This window comes from Ascaphus truei, chromosome 8 (genome assembly GCF_040206685.1).
Source record: "Ascaphus truei isolate aAscTru1 chromosome 8, aAscTru1.hap1, whole genome shotgun sequence".
Taxonomy (NCBI): Eukaryota; Metazoa; Chordata; class Amphibia; order Anura; family Ascaphidae; genus Ascaphus; species Ascaphus truei.
In genome coordinates this window covers 19021072-19043896 of record NC_134490.1, presented here as the reverse complement: position 1 = coordinate 19043896, position 22825 = coordinate 19021072, and the positions used below count along the sequence as shown (strand labels likewise).

Sequence of the window (22825 nt, the reverse complement as noted above, 5' to 3'; positions counted from 1 at the left end):
GGTACAGGACTCCTGAAGACAGGGGCTGCAGAAAGATCCCTTCTATACCCACGGAGGCCAGGAACACCACGAGGGGTTCGTGCGACATCAAGAGGCTTCCAGGGCAAGAAGGCTTAAAGAACAGATTCTCTCCCCTGCACGTGATCTAGCTACTTCTAGTAAGTAGGCAATTCAGATATACATCATCATTTGGAAATATTACTGTCTGTCTCAATATACTGCGCAATGTTTGTTCTCTGCTTGATATCTTTAATATGCAGGATCAAGTACAACACATGAGAAGAACCATCTGTTTTGATGAACTGTGAACTGAGTTTGTGCCCAACCGGACTTTTCAGGTTGTAACCATTGAACTATCATTTCATCACTTGGCACCATTTGGGACTATATATACATTATTTTTTCCATTTTTTCATTGTTTTTTCACATATATAAGCGCCGGGATCTGTCATCTATTTTTGTGTTTATTTAATTAGTTAGAGATATAAGAGATGTCTCAGTAGATCACCAGGCAGCTCAGTTTAGTAAGTGCACAGCACTGTAGTAATAGCATTAGGTTTAGCGCTTTACACAGTATATTTGTAATTTAAACTCAGAGATATATGATTGACTACTCGCGTGTAACAATTTAGCAGTATATTAGCATGTCATATGTGTGCCTCGGCTTCTACGTTGTGCTTCCTAAGAACATGTAATTTTGCCATTCTCTGGTGATTCTTAATGTGTGCAGGGCCCCCTCTAGTGGTCAGAAAAATATGATTGAGGCAATCTCTTCGGCTCTGAACATGTCGAAGGTTTATTTTATTTTTGATTGCTTATTTGTTACAGACAATTACTAATTGCTTAATATCTGTTACATTATATTAGTCAATTTATATGTACAGTCATTTGATGCCATTGTCAGAGGAATAAAGCTCAGTGAAAACAATGACCTTGTTCAAGTCCCGGTGTCTGCTCCTTGTAACCTTGGGCAAGTTCTCTTGATTACTCTGTGCCTCAGGAACCAAACAATAGGTTGCAAGCTCTAGTCTACGGGTACCGATACCTGCAAAAATTCTACATACAGTGCTGCATACACCGACAGCGCTACACAAGAGAAAAAACCCTATTAATAATAATCAAACACAAATTAGTATCTAGCTTTGTATTGATGTCAGAACTGTTGCAATATTCAGATCAGATTTTCTATGGAGTCCACTATTCTTGCATGTTATATCAATATATACAAGCAGTGGCCACATGAAGAAATTATGGAAAACCTTAACAGCAATCCCCTAAGATGCCTATATGATTTGTAATCATGTTAGTACAAGTGTAGCCAACTCCAGTCCTCAAGGGCTACCAACAGGCCAGGTTTACAGGATACCCGTTACCCTTACCCCGGATACCACCTGAACTGAAGCAGGGACATCCTGAAAACCTGACCTGTTGGTAGCACTTGAGAACTGGAGTTAGCTACGCCTCTGTTACCTTACACCCTAAGCATGCCCTGCTCTTTAATAAGAAAAATAGAGCCCTGGGGAGAGCTCACTGGTGATCAGCGTATGGTGTAGCTTTAAAGCCCTTCCCCCCGCCCCCTCCCTCCCATGTTCTCTTTGTGGGTGTCCTGAGTCTGGGTGTCCTATTGTTGGATTGCAGCTTTTCTACACCCATATTTAGAGAAATGTAATTTTACAAAGTAGTATTTTTCCTCTCAATATGGCAGCTGGCAACTTGCAAAAAACCAGTGACCTCAGAGATCAAAGCTTCTGACTGGCACACTGCCAGTTTCTTGTTTGCAGCCATTTTAAACTCCCACAAATGCTGCAACTTCTGGGAGGTATGAATCGTCTTCTGAAGAGGGAGCTTAAGGTGGTAAAATATACTCTGTTTAATTATTCTAGGTATATGTTGCACACAATCATACCGTACTGTCAGAGATGTATGTTTTTGAGCATATGCCATGTGTCTTTATACTTGCTGGAACCTGTTCCAATGTTATTTAACAGGTAAATGCTCCTGAATGTAGCTTTCCTCGTTCCGAAGCAGGACTGGAGAGGAGGAGATGTTTAATGGTACAGTGCCAATTCTCTGGGGCACTACTTTGCCACTCAGAACTATATCAACAAGAGCAATATTGTGTTAACTAAACTCTTTTGCCTTTATTGATATCCCAGGCATGTGACAACACCTTATGAACTCAGCACAATGAAGTCTTCTTAGACAAGAATACATTCAAATCAAATTTGCTTGATGCTTTTGGAGGTTTAAAAAAAAAAAAAAAAAAAAATATATATATATAAAAATATATTATATATATATATATAAAATTAAAGCACACACAAAAAATAAATAGAACCAATCTAGTGATTGAACTTGCACTGACTTTATTATACCATAAAAAGTACATTTTAATCTCTTGTATTTATTTATTTACATTATCTGTGTATCCGTATTTACTCATGTGCTTTCTTAGGGACCTTCTCCTAACAGCACAGAAAGCTATTTTCCAACCTCACGCTTCAGTTTCCCCAGAGATAGAAATTAACAAAGGGGGGGAAAAAAAAAGATTAAAAGAAATAAATGTGAATGGGGAAATACAAATGTGTTTTTGAATTTCAAATATAGAAAAGGAAAGCAGAATGACATGGAAATGAGGGAACAGATTTGTTTGAATGCTACAAGGCAGAAGAGTACAGAGTGCCTCTTCTCCTTAATGCAGGGGAAGGCAGAACTTTGATGCCACAGATAATTATAATACAGGCTATGAAACTGAAGGACAAAGAAAATAATTTTTTTTTTTTTTATATAAATGACAGTCACGACTTAAACAGCATTGTGCCGGAACAGAGTAGAATCAAGTATCAAACCAAGTCTAAAAAACATCAAATTACCTTGGTGGAAACATTTCACTTCTTTACACAAAAATAAAAACGGACAATAAGATTTAAAAACATGGACAGCCTTTAATTTTCTATATATGTATTCAACAGTTTCACTGTAATCTTGCCATGTTTGATGGACTGAGTTTAAAGGTAACGCTGATGTTCGATGAGGAATTATAGCTACAACAGTTCCAGGTCTGAGTACACCTTATCCTGAATGTAATAAATTAATTTGACTAGCTGACCTGCACTCCAGAAATGCAATCTACAAATGTAGTACCGGACATGAATAAGCAGATCTCTTAGGGGCAGATTTTTCATGCACCTGGTTAGCGCACCCAATCTGCCATCTACTCTTATTCAAGTCAATGGGAGTTCACGCTGGATCGACACTTGATGGATGGATCTGCCCCATAGTAGTTTAAAGCTTTTCGCCCCTATGTCCGCCTGTGCCAAACAATCCATGTCACATACGTTTGTAGAATCATTTAATACCTTTACCAAGGCTTGGGATGAATTTTGCAGCAATGTACAGAAAGAGCGAAAGGACAATAATGAGAACAGTCGGGTCCCCAGCAAAGGTGCAAATTTGTAGACAAGATGGTAACACACATCCTCCGGAAAACACGAATTAATGGGCCATCCGAATGGTTACAATGATCCGATTTTATACGGAAAGGTATGTTACGGCAAAAGCAATTGGTTCTTACATTTATTTGAAGGACACAGATATCCACGTAAGAAACAAATTGACTTGCCAACCTATTGTTTAGCTCCGCTTCTTTTTTCATTAAACTCATTATAATATACAGAGCATGTTACCAGGCTTGTTGGATTGAGGATAAACGTAGCTAGATAATGCTATAGGGATATGAAGGAACGAAAACAGAAAAGATGCTGGCTTATTCTGTAAACTATCCAATGCAGATGTTTTTCTGTTGGTGATTATATATATAATTCTATGTTATTTAAATAAAAATGTAATCAGACAGTACTTCTGGCCAGCACCGATGCAGTTCACAAGTGAAAAATCAAGTACAGTCTAATCCACCAGGTCAGACATTAGTTGACCTCTGAGATTGGCGATGCATCAGCAGGTCTCGGAGTGGCCAGAAGGGGCACTGGAGAGGTAGCCTCTATTAAAGCAGGGTTGAGGATGATTGGCAACGACATGGGTGGGACCCCCACCTGCAGCGGGGAAGTCAGAGGATGCAGGATGAGAGGAGACTGGGTTATGGGAGGAGGTAGGTCTGTGACCGGGCTCATTCTAATGGGACTGGATCCTGGTACTGACATTGTAGGCATTCCTGGACTTGGAGACTCTGATTCTGTGGGTAAGAAAACATGTATTCAGGAAAAAAAAAAGACTGTTTTCATACTGCCATCTTGTAGTTATGATAGTTGTAATTAGCACTTCTACCAAAATGTAGATGGTTAGTATAGTGGATTGAAGGAAATGTATTATCTAGTACTTTCATTAATAAATTAGTTATATCTGTAGTTCATATCCCTCTGTCTCTCCTTAAGAAAGTTCACTATTCTTACTGGTAAAGGACTTGGACCAAAGTGTATAACATTTTCTAATGAAGACGCACAGGACTGACCTACCTGCTAAAAAATATCCAGAAGCTTGTACATGTGAAATTAGTATGCAATTATTTCCCATTGTTGCTTCTGAAAGATGACTAAAATGTACTAATCTGTTCAAAATACCTACTATATTTACAGGTCTAGTTCCTGTATTTTTAAATTGCTATAGTTAAGTAATAATCCCCGAAGAACAGGGCATTACTGGCCAATAATGCCCTGTTCTTCGGGGATTACTATAATAGGCTAAATGTAGGCTTATTTTTAATTTTTCATAAAAAAGATACATTTTTTTAGTCATTGATTTTTATCATCAGCATGATCGTCTAAATTCTTATGCTTTTACTGCAAGTTTATTAAAAGGAAATTGTACATACACACAGGCCCCTCTATCTATCTATATTACACACACACACACACACATATATATGTATACACACAATGGTAGACAAATCACCAAAAAATCTACTCGCCACCTAGTACCACACGTGTGCTGCTTGGGCCAATAGGAGCTCGCCACGATGTTAAATCCACTCGCCCGGGGCGTGCAAATGTATAGGTTTTGTTGAACACTGTATATGTATATACACACACACACACACACACATATATATATATATATATATATATATATATATATATATATATATATATATACACATACATATATACAGGTAAACCCCGTTATAACGCGGTTTTCACGTGGCTCCCGTTTAAAAAAAAAAAAAAAAAAAAAAAAATTAAATTTTTTTTTGCACACTCACTGCACACACTCTCACTGCACACACTCTCACGGCACACACTCTCACGGCACACACTCTCACGGCACACACTCTCACTGCACACACACTGCACACTCCCAGCACTCACTCTACACTGCACGCACACACTCTACACTGCACGCACACACTCTACACTGCACGCACACACTCTACACTGCACGCACACACTCTACACTGCACGCACGCACACACTCTACACTGCACGCACGCACACACTCTACACTGCACGCACGCACACACTGCACGCACGCACACACTCTGCACTGCACGCACACACTACACTGCACGCACACACTCTACACTGCACGCACGCACACACTCTACACTGCACGCACGCACACACTCTACACTGCACGCACACACTCTACACTGCACGCACGCACACACTCTACACTGCACGCACGCACGCACACACTCTACACTGTACGCACGCACTCCCACTGCACGCACACACTCCCACTGCACGCACACACTCCCACTGCACGCACACACTCCCACTGCACGCACACACTCCCACTGCACGCACACACTCCCACTGCACGCACACACTCCCACTGCACGCACACACTCCCACTGCACACACTCCCACTGCACACACCAGACACTCCCAGCACTCACTGCACACACTCCCACTGCACACACTCCCACTGCACACACTCCCACTGCACACTGCACACACCAGACACTCCAGCACTCACTGCATACACTCTCACAGCACTCAGCTCTCACAGCACTCAGCTCTCACAATACACTCACATGTCAGCAGCCCACCCCCCTCACATGTCAGCAGCCCACCCCCCCTCACATGTCAGCAGCCCACCCCCCACCAGCCCGTTTTTCACACACAGCCCCCCCACCAGCCCGTTTTTCTCACACACACACACACACACACACACACACACACACACACACACACACACACGCCACCCCCTACCTTAGATCAGCTCAGCACATCCTCTCTCCCCGGTACTAAGCCTAAGCCCCGCCCCTCATGCTCTGACCTCTCCGGAAGAAAAAAAAACACACGGCTGCTGGGAGGGAGAGGGGAGAGGGAGGGGGCTGGGAGGGAGAGGGGAGAGGGAGGGGGCTGGGAGGGAGAGGGGAGAGGGGAGAGGGAGGGAGGGAGGAGGGATGAATCGCCGCCGTTTTTTTAAACTTTTTTTAAAAAATGTATTTAATTAACTGGCGCCCGGCCAGAGTCATCGCGGGCCCCACAGAGAGGCCAGACGGGCCGCATGTTGTGCAGGCCTCTTCCTTCCTTCCCTCCCTCCCACTCCCTCCCGATCAGGCGCGCGGCAGCCATTTTTTTTTAAATTAGCGCGACCCCGTTACTAACGCGGTGGTCTCGGGGTGGACCCCGAGGACCGCGTTATAACGGGGTTTACCTGTATATATATATATATATATACACACATACATACACACACAACCACACACACACACAATCTCATACATGCTTTATATTGCTGTACCTTTGTGAGTGGGCATTTGTTCGATTTTATGTTCCTTGAATACAATTTTTATTATGTTAATATTATGTTATTATGTTAATGCACTAGGTGTGCGCCTGTTATATATATATATATATATATATATATATATATATATATATATATATAATCCAATGCACAGCCGGCACATATATACACATATATACACACACACACACACACATATATATTTACATATACATGCACACACACACACACACACACACACACACACACACACACACACACACACACACACACACACACACTGCAGTCCCCCTACACACTGTGCAGCCCCCTCCTCTACACCCACAACACACTGCAGCCCTCCTCCACCCTCTACACTCACAAAACACACCGCAGCCCCCCCTCTACACCCACACAAATACAGAAACACACACACACCAAAACACACTCTGCAGCCCCCCTCCACCATCTACACCCACGCGCAGACACACTGAAGCCCCCCTCTACACCAACAAAACACACTGCAGACACAGACCAACAAAGACTGCTACCCCCCTCTACATCCACAAAATACACACCAGCAGCCCCCCTCTACTCACACTGCAGCCCCCATGTAAACCCACACTGCAGACACACACAAAAAAAACACTGTGCACCCCTCCTCCACCCACAAAACACACACTGCTGCTCCCCCTCTGCACCTACAAAACACACAAATCAACAAACCAGACTCTGCCACCTCTACATCCGCAAAAACACACCAGCAGCCCCCTCCCTACACCCACTGCAGCCCCCCTGTAAACGCACACACTGCAGACACACCAACAAAACACTCTGCACCCCATCTCCACCCACAAAACACACACTGAAGACACACTGCAGCCCCCGCCTCTACACCCACAAAACACACACTAATAAAACACTCTGCTGCCCCCTTTACACCCACAAAACACACAACAGACACACAACCCTTTCCCCTCACACTCTTGTGCGAGCTCTCTGCAGACAGGGTGGGGGAGGAGTCAGTGCCTTGCTGCTGCCTCCTGTCCAATCACCTCCCCTGTCTAAGAGCAAATCTCACTCTTTGTGAATGAGAACTGAAAGCTGAGTGGCTGAAAAACTTGGCAAGGTGCCAAAAATTCCGTGCCATTACTGATTGGATAATGCCCGGAATTTTAACTAACCAGAGAGCAATAATGCCCGGAATTTAACAGCTTTAGCCTAAGTAAGAGTGGCGCCACGAATAATGCACATAAATAACTCTACTGCGGGATAGCCAACTCCAGTCCTCAAGGGCAGGTCAGGTTTTCAGGATATTGCTGCTTCCACACAGGTAGCTCAATCAGTGTCTCAGTTATGACTGGGCCATCTGTGCTGAAGCAGGGATATCCCTAAAACCTGACCTGTTGGTGGCTCTTGAGGTCTGGAGATGGCCACCCCTGCGCTACTGACTTGGAACGGCTTGGCTTATCTACGGAGAGAATATTTTTGAGACATTTTACATTGTTACAATTAAGCCTTACCACAGTGTGCTTGCTCAGCGGATCTCTCTGGTTGTGCTGCGTGAGGGGGAGACCTTGGTTCTGTAGGAGTGGGAGCAAGAGAAGGGGGTGCCAAAGGCTTCTGGGGATGTACTTCTGTTGCAGTTATGTGGGGGGTTTCTGAATATAAATATCAAGTAAAATTCTCAAACATGTTACTCCTGCACAGACTATACTTCTATTTCTATATAATAAAATGTAACTACGATCAGAGTGGCCGACTATAACAGGCTCTGTACAAAATGAGAATGTCAAATCTTGGTATATTAGTTGTATCACGGGCCATGTATTTCCCTTGGTCTTTTGACAAACTACCATAGAACTTATGGTTCAAGATTGGTTAAAAAGACTAAGGCCTGGGACATAGTAATTGGAAGCTCACTGAGCCGCGCTCCTGCTCTGCCTCGCCTGCTGAAAATGGGGCTTTTTCTGTCCTTGCAGGCAAGGCAGTGAGCGCGCTCTGGGGGCGGAGGCGTGTCAGGAGGCGGAGCGGGAGGCGGGGCTAGTCCCCCGCTCCCATTGGATGGGAGTGGTCCCGTGACCGCTCCTCCGCTTCCCCGAGCGGCAAATTACAAACTTCCCTGTCTGTTCCAAGTTTCTCAGCCTCCGCACGCATCAGCGCGCATGCGGAGGGGGAAACTATAGCCGATGACAGATGCAGGGGCTTTGTGCATCTGCTCAGCGCGGCTCAGCGCGGCTCAGCCCGCCTCAGCGAGCTTAAACTTACTATGTCCCAGGCCTTAGGCCGGAGTATCATAGCATTCATATTTTTAATTGAGTCAATGTTGTGCCTTATAACTATCAATTTTTTTTTCTTCTTTAACATGCTGCTAAAACAAACTCTGCAAAGGCAGAAACCACCCAGCAAACCGGTCTATGTCACAGGCCAGAAACTGGATCTGCCTTTGATGCTGTCACATGAGAAAAAGAACTGAAAAGGTACAACGAGTATTTGTTTAGAAGGAGCATAGTGAATATCTCAACTCACTTTCCAGCTCCCAGTATATTATTAGAAATATGCCTTAAAGTATGTATACTTTTCTACTATTCATTTAAAATCCGGTATCACCAGTCCCTCCTAGATAGAAAACATAAACCGTGCAGAAGGCGTCTTGTATCAGAAGACTGCTTCGTAAATATGGCCCATTATGTTTCCCATTTGTTTGAGACCTGTTTATTTCCTATTACAGAGGTTCTCAACTCCAGTTCTCAAGACCCCCAACAGGTCAGGTTTTAAGGATGTCCCAGCTTCAGCACAAGTTTCTCAGTTGAAGAGTCTGCTTCTGCACAGGTGGCTCAGTCTTTGACTGAACCACCTGTGCTCAAGCATGGATATCCTGAAAAGCTGACCTGTTGGTGGCCCTTGAGGACTGGAGTTGGCCGCCCCTATGCTAGAAGCTTATTGGACATTACTTCTGAAACTGCCATACATCATACAGTGTACAAGCCCAATGCGTCAAGAATGGCAATCGCCATTTGGAGTTGAAAACCCGTAGATTGTCCCAATCTAAGTGAGGAGAGGTACAGTAAGCTCTTTGGGACTTTATGTTTACTTTTATGTTTTAAAGCGCTTATTCGCATGAGGGCTACGGTTATCCTGTTGCATCTATTACTGCTGTGAAGCGCTATGAACATGGCTGGCGCTATACAATAAAAGACTGGCATATATTACATACCTTGGATGATTGTTTGTTTAAAAAGCTCTTCCCTCAGACGAGGCAGGAAGCAGTCTATCCTCTCCCATGTGATCTCCCAGAGGTCGGAGTACCCTGTGCGCGAGTCAGCGCTATGGAATATCTCGGCTGTGTTCATTACTAGCAGCATGTTTTTCAATGATTCAGGAATTGCCTCAGACTAAAGATCGGGAGGGGTGGGGGAACGGGTGAGAAAGGAAGTAAATACATTTAGGAGAGCAAACAGGGATGTAAATGATCAATGTTTAATATTGTAAACCAGTAAAATACAAAAAGAAAGCGCATGGGAAGACAACACCATTAAAATAGTGTGATACTTTATTTTTTTATATAAACCGTTTACAAAATGCTTTGCATCAAATGACGCGAAACGCGTTAGGGTAAGTTTGTAACTGTTTATTTTTTAGATAAAGTATCACACTATTTTACGGATGTTGTCTTTCCATGCGCTTTCTTTTTGTATTTGTGCATTATAATTGGCCCGGTTGATTGCGGGAGATTTGTCAAGCAGTAGGATTGACACATCTAAGGCAGGATGCACAAAATTTTCAGTTGGCGTCCCCCTGTCTGCGCTCCCCCTCCTTACTTGCTCTCGGGCTCCGTGTATCATATGACGTCATGCGACGCGTTGCCATTTGACACGATGCTGTTATGGCGTCGCGTCGCCGAAGAGCTGGCTGAGAGCAGGTAAGGGAAGTTGCAAAGGCCTCACGCCTCCCCCGGCATTTAATTTCCATGCCTGGGGAAGAGCACGGGGCCTCTGCAACTGCCGTGATCCCCCTTAGAAAATCCGGCGCCCCCCAGTTTGCGCACCCCTGATATAAGGGATACTAGGAGACCTTAAAGTCAGTGCACATTTGTCATTGCCAGATATTCTAAACCGAGATAGTAAGTCATAAAAATGCCTTATGCTCAGAATGAAACCACTGAACATATTTACTCCATAACCAGTTAAAAAAAACTTTTTTCAAAATGTTAATACAAAATCTATTGTAAGTACAACTCTCTTAATTTCAAACGTGCACAGACATCACCTTTAGTGTGACATAAAAACGGGTTATGGGTAATAGCTTCTGATGCAATAAGAGGATGTGTCACTTATCGAATTCCTGGAAATAGCGGCTTTGCTGTGACCGCTTGTCTGCCTTCTATCCGACATTATACATTTCTTATCTCTCTGGTTAAAAAAAAAAACCATCCAACTTCAGATTCAATCACATACCAAGACCATCCTCGGCTCTTACCAGTAAGTCGCTGGAGCCAGCGTGCATGTACTTGTCCATAAAGTCAAGAATTGTGAGCCAGAGGGCCGCAAATGTGGCTAGAGAAAGCAAAGGAGATAGATGCTGCAGGAAGACCTACAGAAATAATCAATGTTAAAGCACTCCGGACAACAAACTGAAGCAGAAATATATCACCTGTTAAGTTTTGTATGGTTTGTACCTTTTTACCGCAAAACAAATAGGGCATACATGTTGTACATAAATAAATACATATTTAAACTAAATATGGCTGCTTTTATCAATATAAAGATTGGGTACTTAGATTAAAACGAGCCCTATTTTCAGATGTTTTGATGCTTTTTGATCAGATGGATCATTTAAAACCAGAGGCTTGCCCTTCATTTGAATGATCAATCCTACAACCTGAGGCAATGTTATTGTGGTGTCTGTTCCTTCAAACTCGTATCTTGCGGTTTTTCTCTACATCCTCTCAGCAGCAATCACAACCAAACGAATGGCTTATTTCATTCTACAAATGAGCGGTACCTTGGAAAGCAAAGTGGAAGCTCTCATTCTGGTCTCTTCCATGCCTCCCACATCAGCAGGGCTTATATTCTCTAAGAGTTTAGTCAATAGAGGAAACAGCACCTATGTACACAGATACAGAAGAATATAAAAAGGGATGATGGATTTGGTTAAATCAGCATGAAAAAAAAGACAGTATTACAGCCTAAACAAACTGAAAGTCAATGTGTAACATTTAACAATAAATCCACTGGTCTGGGGAATTAGAGCGTTGTCAACCATACACAGCTATACAGTTGATCACATTTAACCTCTAAAGAGCTACAGTCAGACACAAACAATGCAACAGGGCAGTCCTCCAAACGCTAAAGAACCAAAATGGGGAGTATATGCCATAAAATAGAGTTTTAAAAGACAGGTTGTGTGTATAGTAAAGACGACAACATTTTAAAATAAGCGATCACACCTTTTCCTGGTTATTAACAGTAATGTATTCATTCATGCTCATGGAGTACTGCCACTGAATGTATTTATATATTAACCGTTCTGCAACGAGGACATGTTTAAATTCAATGTTGTAGTAAAGTCATCAGAACACAGATATTTCTGCTTACATCTGAATCTTCATCACAGGGGCAGTTTTGGTAGTAAAATATAAATCTATCCCAAATGATGAAATAAAAGGTTGTACTTTGATGAATCTAGCCATTTCATCCCCATTCTCTGACTAATGGCAAGAATATTACCAACATCAAATAGTGTACAACCTCCTGCTTGGAATAATTGGCATTATTCAGGTATTTCGGTTTTAATTACCTTGTTAAAACAGGACTCCCACTCCAATGCATCTAATGTCTGCAAGTCATGGACCAATAGTGCCCTCTGCAAGTAAGTGAGGGCCTGCATTCTGACCTGGCGCCGAGCATCACAGCACAGCCAAGCAATGCCTGCAGTTCCAAGAAACAGAACAGTCTCATGTAAAGGCGATTGCTTCTAACAGAGTTACAGCAAGTGTATTTGCCCCAATAGATTATAGTTCTTTTTAGTGACCTCTTCATGTTCAGATTCACATATGAAAAAACAGAAACATCAACAACAAAAGCTAAAAACAAAATTACTACAAAATTATATGTATAAACAAAAGGTGATTATTTTTATTTTAGCTCTGAACAGACAAGTTGATATATGATTTTTATGCAGCACTGACGCTGAAGGTATGTTTAGCATACAGAGCACAGTTATGTCTTTGGAATAATGTAATTTTGCCTGAAGCACGGGATGCAAAAGGATTTGCTCAAAATCTCACACTAACTTGTTCTAAATATTGGAGCTCACACTTTAGGATGTAGTACCTTAACCACAATAAGGCCAAGTCCCCAGTGGCACACAATATGGCGTGCGCGCCAAACACCACAGCCCAGCCTTCTATGGGGCAGGCCGTGTGTGTGGGGGCGCGCAAAGCGCAATGATTCGACCGCTGGCAGGGAAGACAAGAATTGTGTCTTTCCTTGCAGGGATGCGATCACATGGTCGGCGGGCAGCCAATGGCAGGGCAGATCGTGTGAACTAATAGGAGTGCAGGTATTGTAGACCATCATGGCCGCGCCCCCATCGTTCCCATATCGCGGCTTTCACCCATGCACGCGCCACCAAGCGCTCGTGCTGCAGTGAACACTGGGGCTGTAGCCTAAGGGACAATTTGTTTTTCACATCAAAGCAGACTTTCCTGCCCTATTATATTAAACTTCTGTACTGCTCCTGGCCAATACATATCTTTATCTCTTCTATACACTGGCTACAAATTTAATATAAGCAGCTTGGCACCAAGATAAAATGCCTTTCGTTACCTCCAGGAAGCCTGGTACTCTGAAACCACAATACATTATTACACACTGGGAATTGTAATTGGGAAATACTGGTTAATCTTCAAAGACAAATGCTCACATCACCCTACATATTGCCTGTGGCATAGTGTACACAGTCCCCCTTACCTTGCAATAACGGACACCAGCAGTTTGACCATAGTGTTCTGGAGTCCGCTGTGATAGTTTTCCCTGCCGACTCCAGGCTGCGCTGCTCCTCTGCCCATGAGCTATATATGGTGGCAGCTCGAGTGTGAAGCGTGTGCATCAGGTCAAGAAGCTACAGAGAAAGAGACGGACGTGAGCCTCACTGTGAGAATATATATGAAAAGATATTTGTCAATATTATCTTTTAGAGAAATTACAGAGTAGTCCGTGTCAGAAGCATTAGGGCAATATGGCCTTTAGCACACAAAGCAGCAGTGTTGCTGTAGCTACTCAGCTAGATAAGCAGACAAGTAAATGGCACGCAGGATGGAAATCTGCATTCTTAAGATACCTTTAACTGGTAGTTGGTTAAAGATATACTGAACATTGCAACCAGCCGTTTTCTATATGCCAACGTTCAAATAGGAATAGTGGTTAAAACAACAGTCCTATGTACTGGGGCCCTTATCTAAGGGTGGACATGTGCTGTAGATGGAGCTGTTGCTTCAGACATTTTCCAATATACAATACTAGCTGCTCTATTCCGGAGTGAAAACTGGATTCTTTGCAGGCTGTGGTATCTTATCTTGGACCAGTATAATCAGCAGAAATAAATGAAAGGGTGTGGCAGAATCTCCATTTTGTCATAACCATTTTGCTTGATATATGTAAGCAGAAAAACGACCTTCAGCTTTTTAGTTATTTTCAGTAGGAGTAGAATTGTTTTGCTAGTCGTATGCCAGTACTGTGTTTTCCTTCGAATCAGCTTAACCGCAAGTTTTATTTACAGTAACCAAGGATAAATGGAAAGTCCCCAGAAAGAGCTGTTATTTAGTAATATGCTAATATTGTTACGCCTCCAATTAACACCTTATTTATCTGTATAAATAGTATTGCTTTTCTCCAATAAAGTTGAGACGAGGAATCAGAATTACCTTGTGTGCGTCTATTTCTTCGTCTACCGAGTACTCTTACGTCATCAGATTGAGATCCAACAGCTCAGGGCGTGGTTAAGTCTCCACGGGTAGAGCAACACTGTTTCCAGTCACGGCCGGCTGACCTGAGGTCCTCGGGACAACCTGAGGTCCCCGGCCCATTTTAACTGGCAAGAACCTTTCAATAACCAACTATGGTTGTCCTTGAGCCAGAGTCCTAAAATATTTACTTATTGTAACAATTGTAGATGGGACAGTTGTGCTTACGAAAGCTCATGTAAAACAACAACTATTTACCAAATGTTAAACACTAATTTGTTGCTGTATCTCCCCTGCTAGAGCCACCACCTACATCAAGAACGTATTAAAGCTGCAGGTCAAGCAATATCCTGCATGTGTGTTTTTTTAATACATCAGTGCTGTAGTAAAAAAAAATACTTTTAGCATTTCTGTTTTAAAAAAAATAACTTTGAAAGACCAATTTTCTTGTATTCTATTTTAAGAAGCATGCTTGTACCTATAGCAACGATTTACATTCCCCATATTTAAAGATGTCGCCAAACTTTGCCGATCAATAGACGGAGAACTAATTGACCGGCAACTATGAGTTCTTTAGGTAATTAGAGATTGCCCACATAAAACTAGTAAAGTTAAAAAAAAAAAAAAGTGAACTACAGCTTTAAACAACTCACCGACAGAGACTACAGACGGATCTTAGAGCTCTGAAGCTTAAAACTTTGTTGGTAAAATAAGAATTACTGTAAAGCATTGTTTTGTGGTTTAAATAGCTATCCTCTTTTATATGTGTCTTTTGCTATAGAGCAGGGGTGGGCAAGTCCAGTTCTCAAGGGCCACCAACAGGTCAGGATATAAGGATATCTCTGCTTCAGCACAGATGACTCAATCAGTCAACCTGTGCTGAAGCAGGGATATCCTGAAAACCTGACCGGTTGGTGGCTCGAGGACGGGAGTTGCCCACTCACGTTATAGAGTGATTGTTTTATTATTAATTTGTCAGACAAGGGCCCCAGTATAAACAGATACTTACTATCCTATATCTGATAAAGAGTAACATATGTGTCTGAAACAAGCTTTACTTTATTCTTGCACCCTCAACATTAAAAAAGCTTTCCTTCAATGAATACATTGTTAAGGTTTGATTCATGCCGTTTTGCCATTTAAAATACTTCTATGCTGAATATTTTATTAACATCTATTTACAATTGTATGTTGATCAGATAAATATCCCATAGCTTGCAAAGAAACCATCCATCGTGGCCATATTTACTGGGAACAATTAAGGCAACAAAATAGAAATGCTACCAAAGTGGACAGTAACATACTGTACTCTGGCAGCATGCTGGCTGCAATGTGCAGAATATATATATATATATATAATATAATATAAATAAATATATATAAATTAGTCAGTCATTAATACTCTCTCAGACCAAGCTGGTTTTTACAATAACTCCTGCTGTGCAGAGGGACCCTGCAATACCAAGGCCTGCCTAATCTAACAGTGAACGGGTACATAACAAAATATAAATGTCAATGCATTCCCGTATCTGGCATCCAGATATCGCCCACTATCCCACAGGCCATGACCTCCTCCGCAGGGCAAGAGAGCCAAATCTATAAGATAGATAGAAGGAGGGGAACCATTTCCAAAAAGAGGGAAAAATCACTTCCATTTTAGAAAGCAAAGAAGGGTGTGTAGCCGTGTTGGTCCTTTCTTCCATGTAGTAACAAAGGGGGCAGAAGAAGTAGGTGGCATGATACCTGTTATTAGACCAACGAGTAGTTGGTATGTTACAAGCTTTCTAACCTCTCAGGTTCCGTCTCTCCTACACCTGATGAAGGATCCCGAGAGGTTCAAAAGCTTGTAACATATCAGCTACTTGTTGGTCCAATAAAAGGAATCCTACCCCCTTACTCCCTCTCCCTCCTTTGTTACTTCCATTTTAGAAAAAAAATATATAATTCTGCTAACATTCATATCAGCCTCCCCACCACCTAATAAAAAGGGTGGCACTGAGGTACCCAGGAAAAGCAGAGATGGTGCATGCTGGAAAGAACCCACCCAAAATGTTCATATGAAACCCCATATTGTGACGGGGGTAGAAAAGATGAAGGTCACGTTGGTTTACAAAGAGGAAAACCAGACACTTTAGTTGGATATGGTGTTCTCAGTGTTTGCCTGTTTATCCACATGATTTTGAAACCGTCATCGTAGGTTTATTAACTGGTAAAAGGCTTGGAAATTGCTTAATGAGTTTTCATTCTGTCCAGGAAACACTGACAACAGCCAGCCCACAAGATATTCCTAATAGACAGAAAATAACCTTTTAAGTAAAGTTGTAGCAGCACTGCACGTTGCAAGACAGATTTGTGTATGAAGAAGAAAAGGTTGGTATTGTGTTTGTTGTTTCCTAACCCTCCAATGTATTTTTATTTCAATGTACCGGAGTTCGTGTTTTTGTGGTTATTGACTTACTCCAGGAGTGGCCAACTCCAGTCCTCAAGGGTCACTAAAGGTCAGGTTTTAAGGCTATTCATGCTTCAGCACAGGTGGCTCAATCAACGACAGCCACCTGTGCTGAAGCAGGGATATCCTTAAAACCTGACCTGTTGGTGGCCCTTGAGGACTGGAGTTGGCCACCCCAGACGCACTCATTTACTCAATGTTTTTTTCTAACCTAGTAATCTATCATTTTTGCTACATATTCTCTCAGCAGTGAAAAAGCACTATTGAAATATTAATGTTTGTCTCGCAAATCATTTCTCCATCCCATTCTCAGCACAGGGAACTGCATAGAAGGTGTTAGTCTCTAGAATTGCAGCTCAAGTGCTGGTTTTTTGGAATGTCGCTGAAATGTTATTCGTGCTACAACATAAGATGCCGAGACACGCAAGAAAAGAGTTCAAATTTCAAGGTTGCTTTATGTATGTACAAAAACAAATCTTCATGGCAACAAACATGCAATGCGGCTTTAAAAGTGATCATCAAAAATAGTTGTATAAAATGAAAAAGAATTTGCAATAGCCCTCTCATTATCAATCAACATAGCAAGCCCCTGGCAAGGAAGGGCAAATGGGAAGATATGGAGGAGGAAAGGCCTGCTATACTTACGTCCTGACTAACCTGTAAAGACACAGTGTGGTAGCTGGCTGGCACACTCTCATCTTCATCATCGTCACTGTGGGAGCGATACTGGCGCTGGCTGGAAACCCTTGGACGCCGAACTGGGTTCTCTTTCTCCTTGGTTTTCTTCTTAAAGCGGTTCGCTTTGCTGTCATACTTGTGGCTCTTCCCCCGTTTCTCCTGAGATTTGTACCCTTTGATAAACCAAACAGACTTTGGGGTTAGAATGAGACTTAAATCCTGCTGGAATAAATGGCATAAGAATCTGATACAGGACTGGCACTCCGGAAATATGACGTAGAATCAGTAAACCATATTCAGCTTGGACAGCTCACTTGGGAGATTATTTAAATACAATTCTACAATAGCAATGCTACAAAATTCTTATTGGGACATAGGGCCTAGAAGAAACTAAAACACGGTTGTGGATTTATTTTGCAACCCAGAGATGTCTCTGCGGATATCACTCCTGCCTCTCTGCATTTTACTCTTGTGAAATATACAGTTGCTTATCATAGTATCATATTACCACTGCCCTGGTTATATGTCTGAATAAAGTTTTTTTTATCTTTAAACAAGACCTCTCTTGTATCCTACACTCTCCACCTATTAGGACCCTGGCAGTGAAATCCTTTTGAGTGGTGAAACCAGGCATATCTACTACCTAGCTTACAGGAGTGCTCTAGGAACAACCTTGCTATCATGGCCGTTACTATTAAGTAAGAGTTCCCCATATACCAAACATGCAGATCAGTGGCTCTCAACGCCATTCTCAGGTTACCAGATGAGGACCAACTAACAAACGATCAAATATGCAAATGCACAATTTACAGTAAACAGAAATGTAATTTATCTTGAAGATATTGTTACCCTTTGGTTTCCTGGGATACGTTTGAAAAACAGTGCTACTAAGCAATGAGAGAAGTCTCAGCGTAAGACTGCAATTACACAGGTAATGCGTGAACCACCAACTCAAACTAAAATGCAATCTGTAAATCTCGATTAAAAAAAAAGGAACCTAGTTGAGATATCTAGTTGTTCTTACACTCTTACTTGTGCTAAAGGTTGCCATTCGAGCTCCTTTTTGTTTCTTTTGGTCATAGAAGAGAATGTACTGAAAAGATTCCACATTAACACTTACACACACCTCCGTTCAGACTCGCCTCAACAAAGATTCGGATTGTTTTCACACAGAGCTCAAAGTTCTCTGGTGTGACATGTGCAGCATCCCGGACAATGAAAGACAGGGACTCAACGCTCTTCATGAGAGATTTGGTATCGTGTGGGCCAAAGTCCAGACCAACAGTTAAACTGAACTGATTGACCAGGGCGGCTGCAATTGGCTTGCTGATCACAGCTGCAGATTTAGAGAGGTCAACATCTTCTTTTCCAACCTGTACAGGAAAGAAACATGATCAGCCTTCATCATGCACAATATCAGCTGACACATACCCAGCCATAACTTCAATATGATCCTGAAAGAGGCTACACCAGTGGGAGACATGCCCTTGCTTCTCTGCTACCAGAAGTGGCTGTAAGTTGTTGCAATGCAATGTGCTGCAGACCCATTTGGCCGCAGCAGGTTAGGACTTTATAGTTCAATGGTAGCAAGCAAGACAATTCGCTTTAAGATGCAGTCCATACAGTACAAACCTGCTTAAATTGTGGATCTTGTGACAGAGTCGGAGTGTTCTTTCAATTGTATTTACGATTGCAAATGTATTGTATACAGCATTTAAATATAGTAGGGAATCAATGTCCTATATTTCTTCTGTCTGTGCTCTGCAAAATCCCGATTTATTGGGTCTATGTTATTTGAAACATGTTAGTCAGCATCACCCTCATGTTCATTTATACATGTATTTATGTTACACATTCATATTGTTAAAGCAGCACACTCATATATTCAGATATATATGTTTATGCGGTAGCAAGAACATATCCACACTAGAAAACATACTGACACTTTATTTTATCATTATTTATTAATGAATTACTGTTTTTCCAAACCTGTATTCTGGGTGTCAGACACTGTTGACAAAGTTCATTTCTAAAGAATGTAAAGTAAAAGGAGGCCAAGTCCAGTCATCAAGGGCCACCAACAGGCCAGGTTTTAAGGATACCCCTGCTTCAGCACAGGTAGCTCAATCAGTGGCTCAGTCAATGACTGAGTCAACCATGCTGAAGCAGGATATCCTTAAAACCTGACCTGTTAGTGGCCCTTGAGGACTTTAGTTAGCCACCCCTGATGTAACCAGATCAGTAGAGATACTCCTTTAACAGTAAACAAGGTGATGGATAAAACATGCTTGTCGGTGAAGTATGGAGGTGAACTAAGGAGGTCTTATTTGCATTGAAGTAATCATTTAAATAAGGCTGTTTTCATGAGTTAGGAAGCATTGCTGCTTAAAGTTAGCGGTGTAATTCACCAGTAGGTTAAAAACAAAAAGATAGTACATGGACTACTGCCTTTCTACGTTGCCATATACGCATGTTCCCTTAGGTTGGTGTCCCTCTCCAAAATACAAGACGCTTGCACATACTCACCACAAGCCACCCACTGTTCACCATGTCCACATCAGTCACTGAGCGATGCATCTTTGCTTGTTTACTGTGTTCGGTGTACACCTCAGAGTCCGAGGTGTAGCCACGATCTAGGCTCACATCACTGGGGTGGTATGAGGAAATCTCACTGTCAGACTGGGCACCTGCCATAAAGAAGGACAAAGTGAAATGGCAATAAGCAATTGTGCCGACAGTGCCTAGGGGGCCAATGGGGTTGAAGTAGTACTCCCGTCCTCTACCCCAGGGGTGCTCAACTCCAGTCCTTAACCCCCCCCCCCCCCCAATAAGTCATGTTTTCAGTATATCTCTGCTTCAGCACTCTGATTGAGCCACCTGTGCTGAAGCCGAGATATCCTGAAAACATGACCTATTGGGGGGCTTGAGAGCTGAAGGTGAGCACCCCTACTATACCCAGACAACTTTAGTTCTAGATGACTTCAGTAATACATATGAATGACAGTGCGGGATGTGAAAAGTCTATCAGACCGGATTTACAGAAAGCCAGGGATCATCATGCATGGAAGAAGCCACCGTAGTCTGAACAAGAAAATAGATGTGTGTAGGGTGTAAAAAACTACCATGTTTTCTTCAGAGGTTACTGTTAATATGTAATAAATTATTTAGTATCGCTGGACCTCAGGAAGAGAGTAAAACTCGGGAAAGCTTGTCCAAATATATCAATTGTTAGTCCAAATTACAAAAGGTATCACCTAATGCTGAAGGACTCCTTTATAGTTAATATATAACAAAGGTAAAAACAACGTAGAAAATGCTGCGGCTGTAAATACTGTACACAGTTCTTGTTTCCATATGCCAACATTTTTTATGCTAGATAACTAATTATGCTCACATGAGACAACGCTATATAGTTGGTGTGATCACCTATTTATTGATGAAGCGGAAAAATAGTTAGTAATACATTTTCTTTTTCTGCTACAAAATGCATGAAAAAGCGCTATATTGTTCTACGTGTTAAATAACCGCGCCTGATCTTTGTTATGTGCCACAGATCAAGCCTCTGTTTAGTAATGACTTATTAATAAAGTAGTGGTTTCCCCATTTTGAATACTACATTTTTAATATATTTATTTCAACAAGCTACATTGTAACATAGAACCAAAGACTAAATGCCTTGAACTTTGACAAGCCCTTTCAAATATATTCTAATTGCAAGGCAAATTAAAACAATCTTTTTGGCAGAAAAGCAAGAATTTAGAGTTGATATTTTCTTTTGGCTCTTCTAGTCAAGGTTATATTCAATCCCCTGGATCAGTCATGTAACTCGGGGTAAATGGATCCAGCCTTGGTCCATAGGAAGATCAAGATGTCTGCCCAGATCAGCCGCATACAGTTGAACTTATAGGAAAAGTCAGACAAATAGACTGGAGGTGGCTTCCATTATGTATTTCGTTCATACGACCAGGGTTTCAAACTAATTGTAACAGTCTGGAGAACATCCTGACCACAAAAAGGTACAATGAACTTGAAAAGAACATTGACAGACACAGGATATGGGGACAATATTACATGAGAGGAATAAAGCTGCTCGTAATATAAGTAGCAAATGAACAGAAAGTAGATCTGCATTATGCAAGTCCAAAGACTGCAATAAGGGGGATTTAAAGGTTCTGATCGCAAAGTTATATTGGCATGGGAAAAAAAAAAATCTGACTTCAAAGTGATACAACCCATCACTGTACATAGCGCTATTGATGTTTAAAATGAGCAATACTGGTTAACAATGAGTAAGATTTACTCACACTAGACTTATAAGTGTAAGTACAGTACTGTGTATTAAGCAAATGACTTATTTTCTTAGAATTAGGAGCAACTTCACAGTTCTCTGCTAGTCACTCCAAATGTGTTGTTACAATAGAGAGAAAATCGAGACAAGAATAATCCTAACAATGCATATAAGGCCATATTTACTAAGCAGTGCTATGCCATAAAACACAACCCGGGGTCAGAGAACACCTTATGGCCTCATGAAAATGAATGGGCTGTACAATGTCTTTTGGCATAGCTCCGCTTACAAATATGGACCATCATCGGCTTATTTCTAATGTGTAAAAAAAATACACTTTATTGCTTTAAAAAAGTCCAACAGACCACTTTATGGTAATTTTAATTCATGCAAGGAATGCAGATACAGGTTTTGGAGTCAATAACAGAAAATGTCACGTTAGTAAAAATGGTGACAAAATCTATTTGGAAAAAAAAGGTAGTTGCCATTAGTAGTCAGGTGATCGTACGCTGCGTGTTTCCTGTATCACTGCTTTTGTAATCCTGTTAATTTATCAGAATAGTGAATACCATTCTGATACTGTCCTCCAAACACAGGCCTAAATAATTGGGGAAGAGCTGTGATAATCTAGACTAGGGGTCACCAACTCCAGTCCTCAAGGGCCAACAACAGGAAACGGTTTTAAGAATATCCCTGCTTCAGCACAGGTGGCTGAAGAGTAACTATGTTAAAAGGCCTTGTGGGTAAAATGCAG

General features: G+C 41.8%; 1 protein-coding gene across 14 annotated transcripts in view; it reads right to left on the bottom strand.

Annotated features, from left to right (window-relative positions):
* Positions 1 to 2349: 2349 nt before the first annotated feature.
* GBF1 (golgi brefeldin A resistant guanine nucleotide exchange factor 1) overlaps positions 2350 to 22825 on the bottom strand; it is a 164136-nt gene continuing 143660 nt past the window's right edge. For 6 of the 14 annotated variants that reach the window (XM_075610684.1, XM_075610680.1, XM_075610682.1 and 3 more), the window contains 10 exons: positions 20310 to 20470; positions 18904 to 19156; positions 17751 to 17956; positions 13665 to 13815; positions 12490 to 12620; positions 11695 to 11796; positions 11170 to 11283; positions 9908 to 10085; positions 8214 to 8351; positions 2350 to 4192 (listed from right to left, as the gene is read on the bottom strand). In XM_075610684.1, coding sequence (XP_075466799.1) covers positions 3927 to 4192; positions 8214 to 8351; positions 9908 to 10085; positions 11170 to 11283; positions 11695 to 11796; positions 12490 to 12620; positions 13665 to 13815; positions 17751 to 17956; positions 18904 to 19156; positions 20310 to 20470 — 1700 coding nt within the window. In that variant the 3' untranslated portion in view covers positions 2350 to 3926. The remainder of the gene's footprint in view (positions 4193 to 8213; positions 8352 to 9907; positions 10086 to 11169; positions 11284 to 11694; positions 11797 to 12489; positions 12621 to 13664; positions 13816 to 17750; positions 17957 to 18903; positions 19157 to 20309; positions 20471 to 22825) is intronic. The other 8 variants (XM_075610690.1, XM_075610681.1, XM_075610692.1 and 5 more) reach the window with 3 other exon arrangements.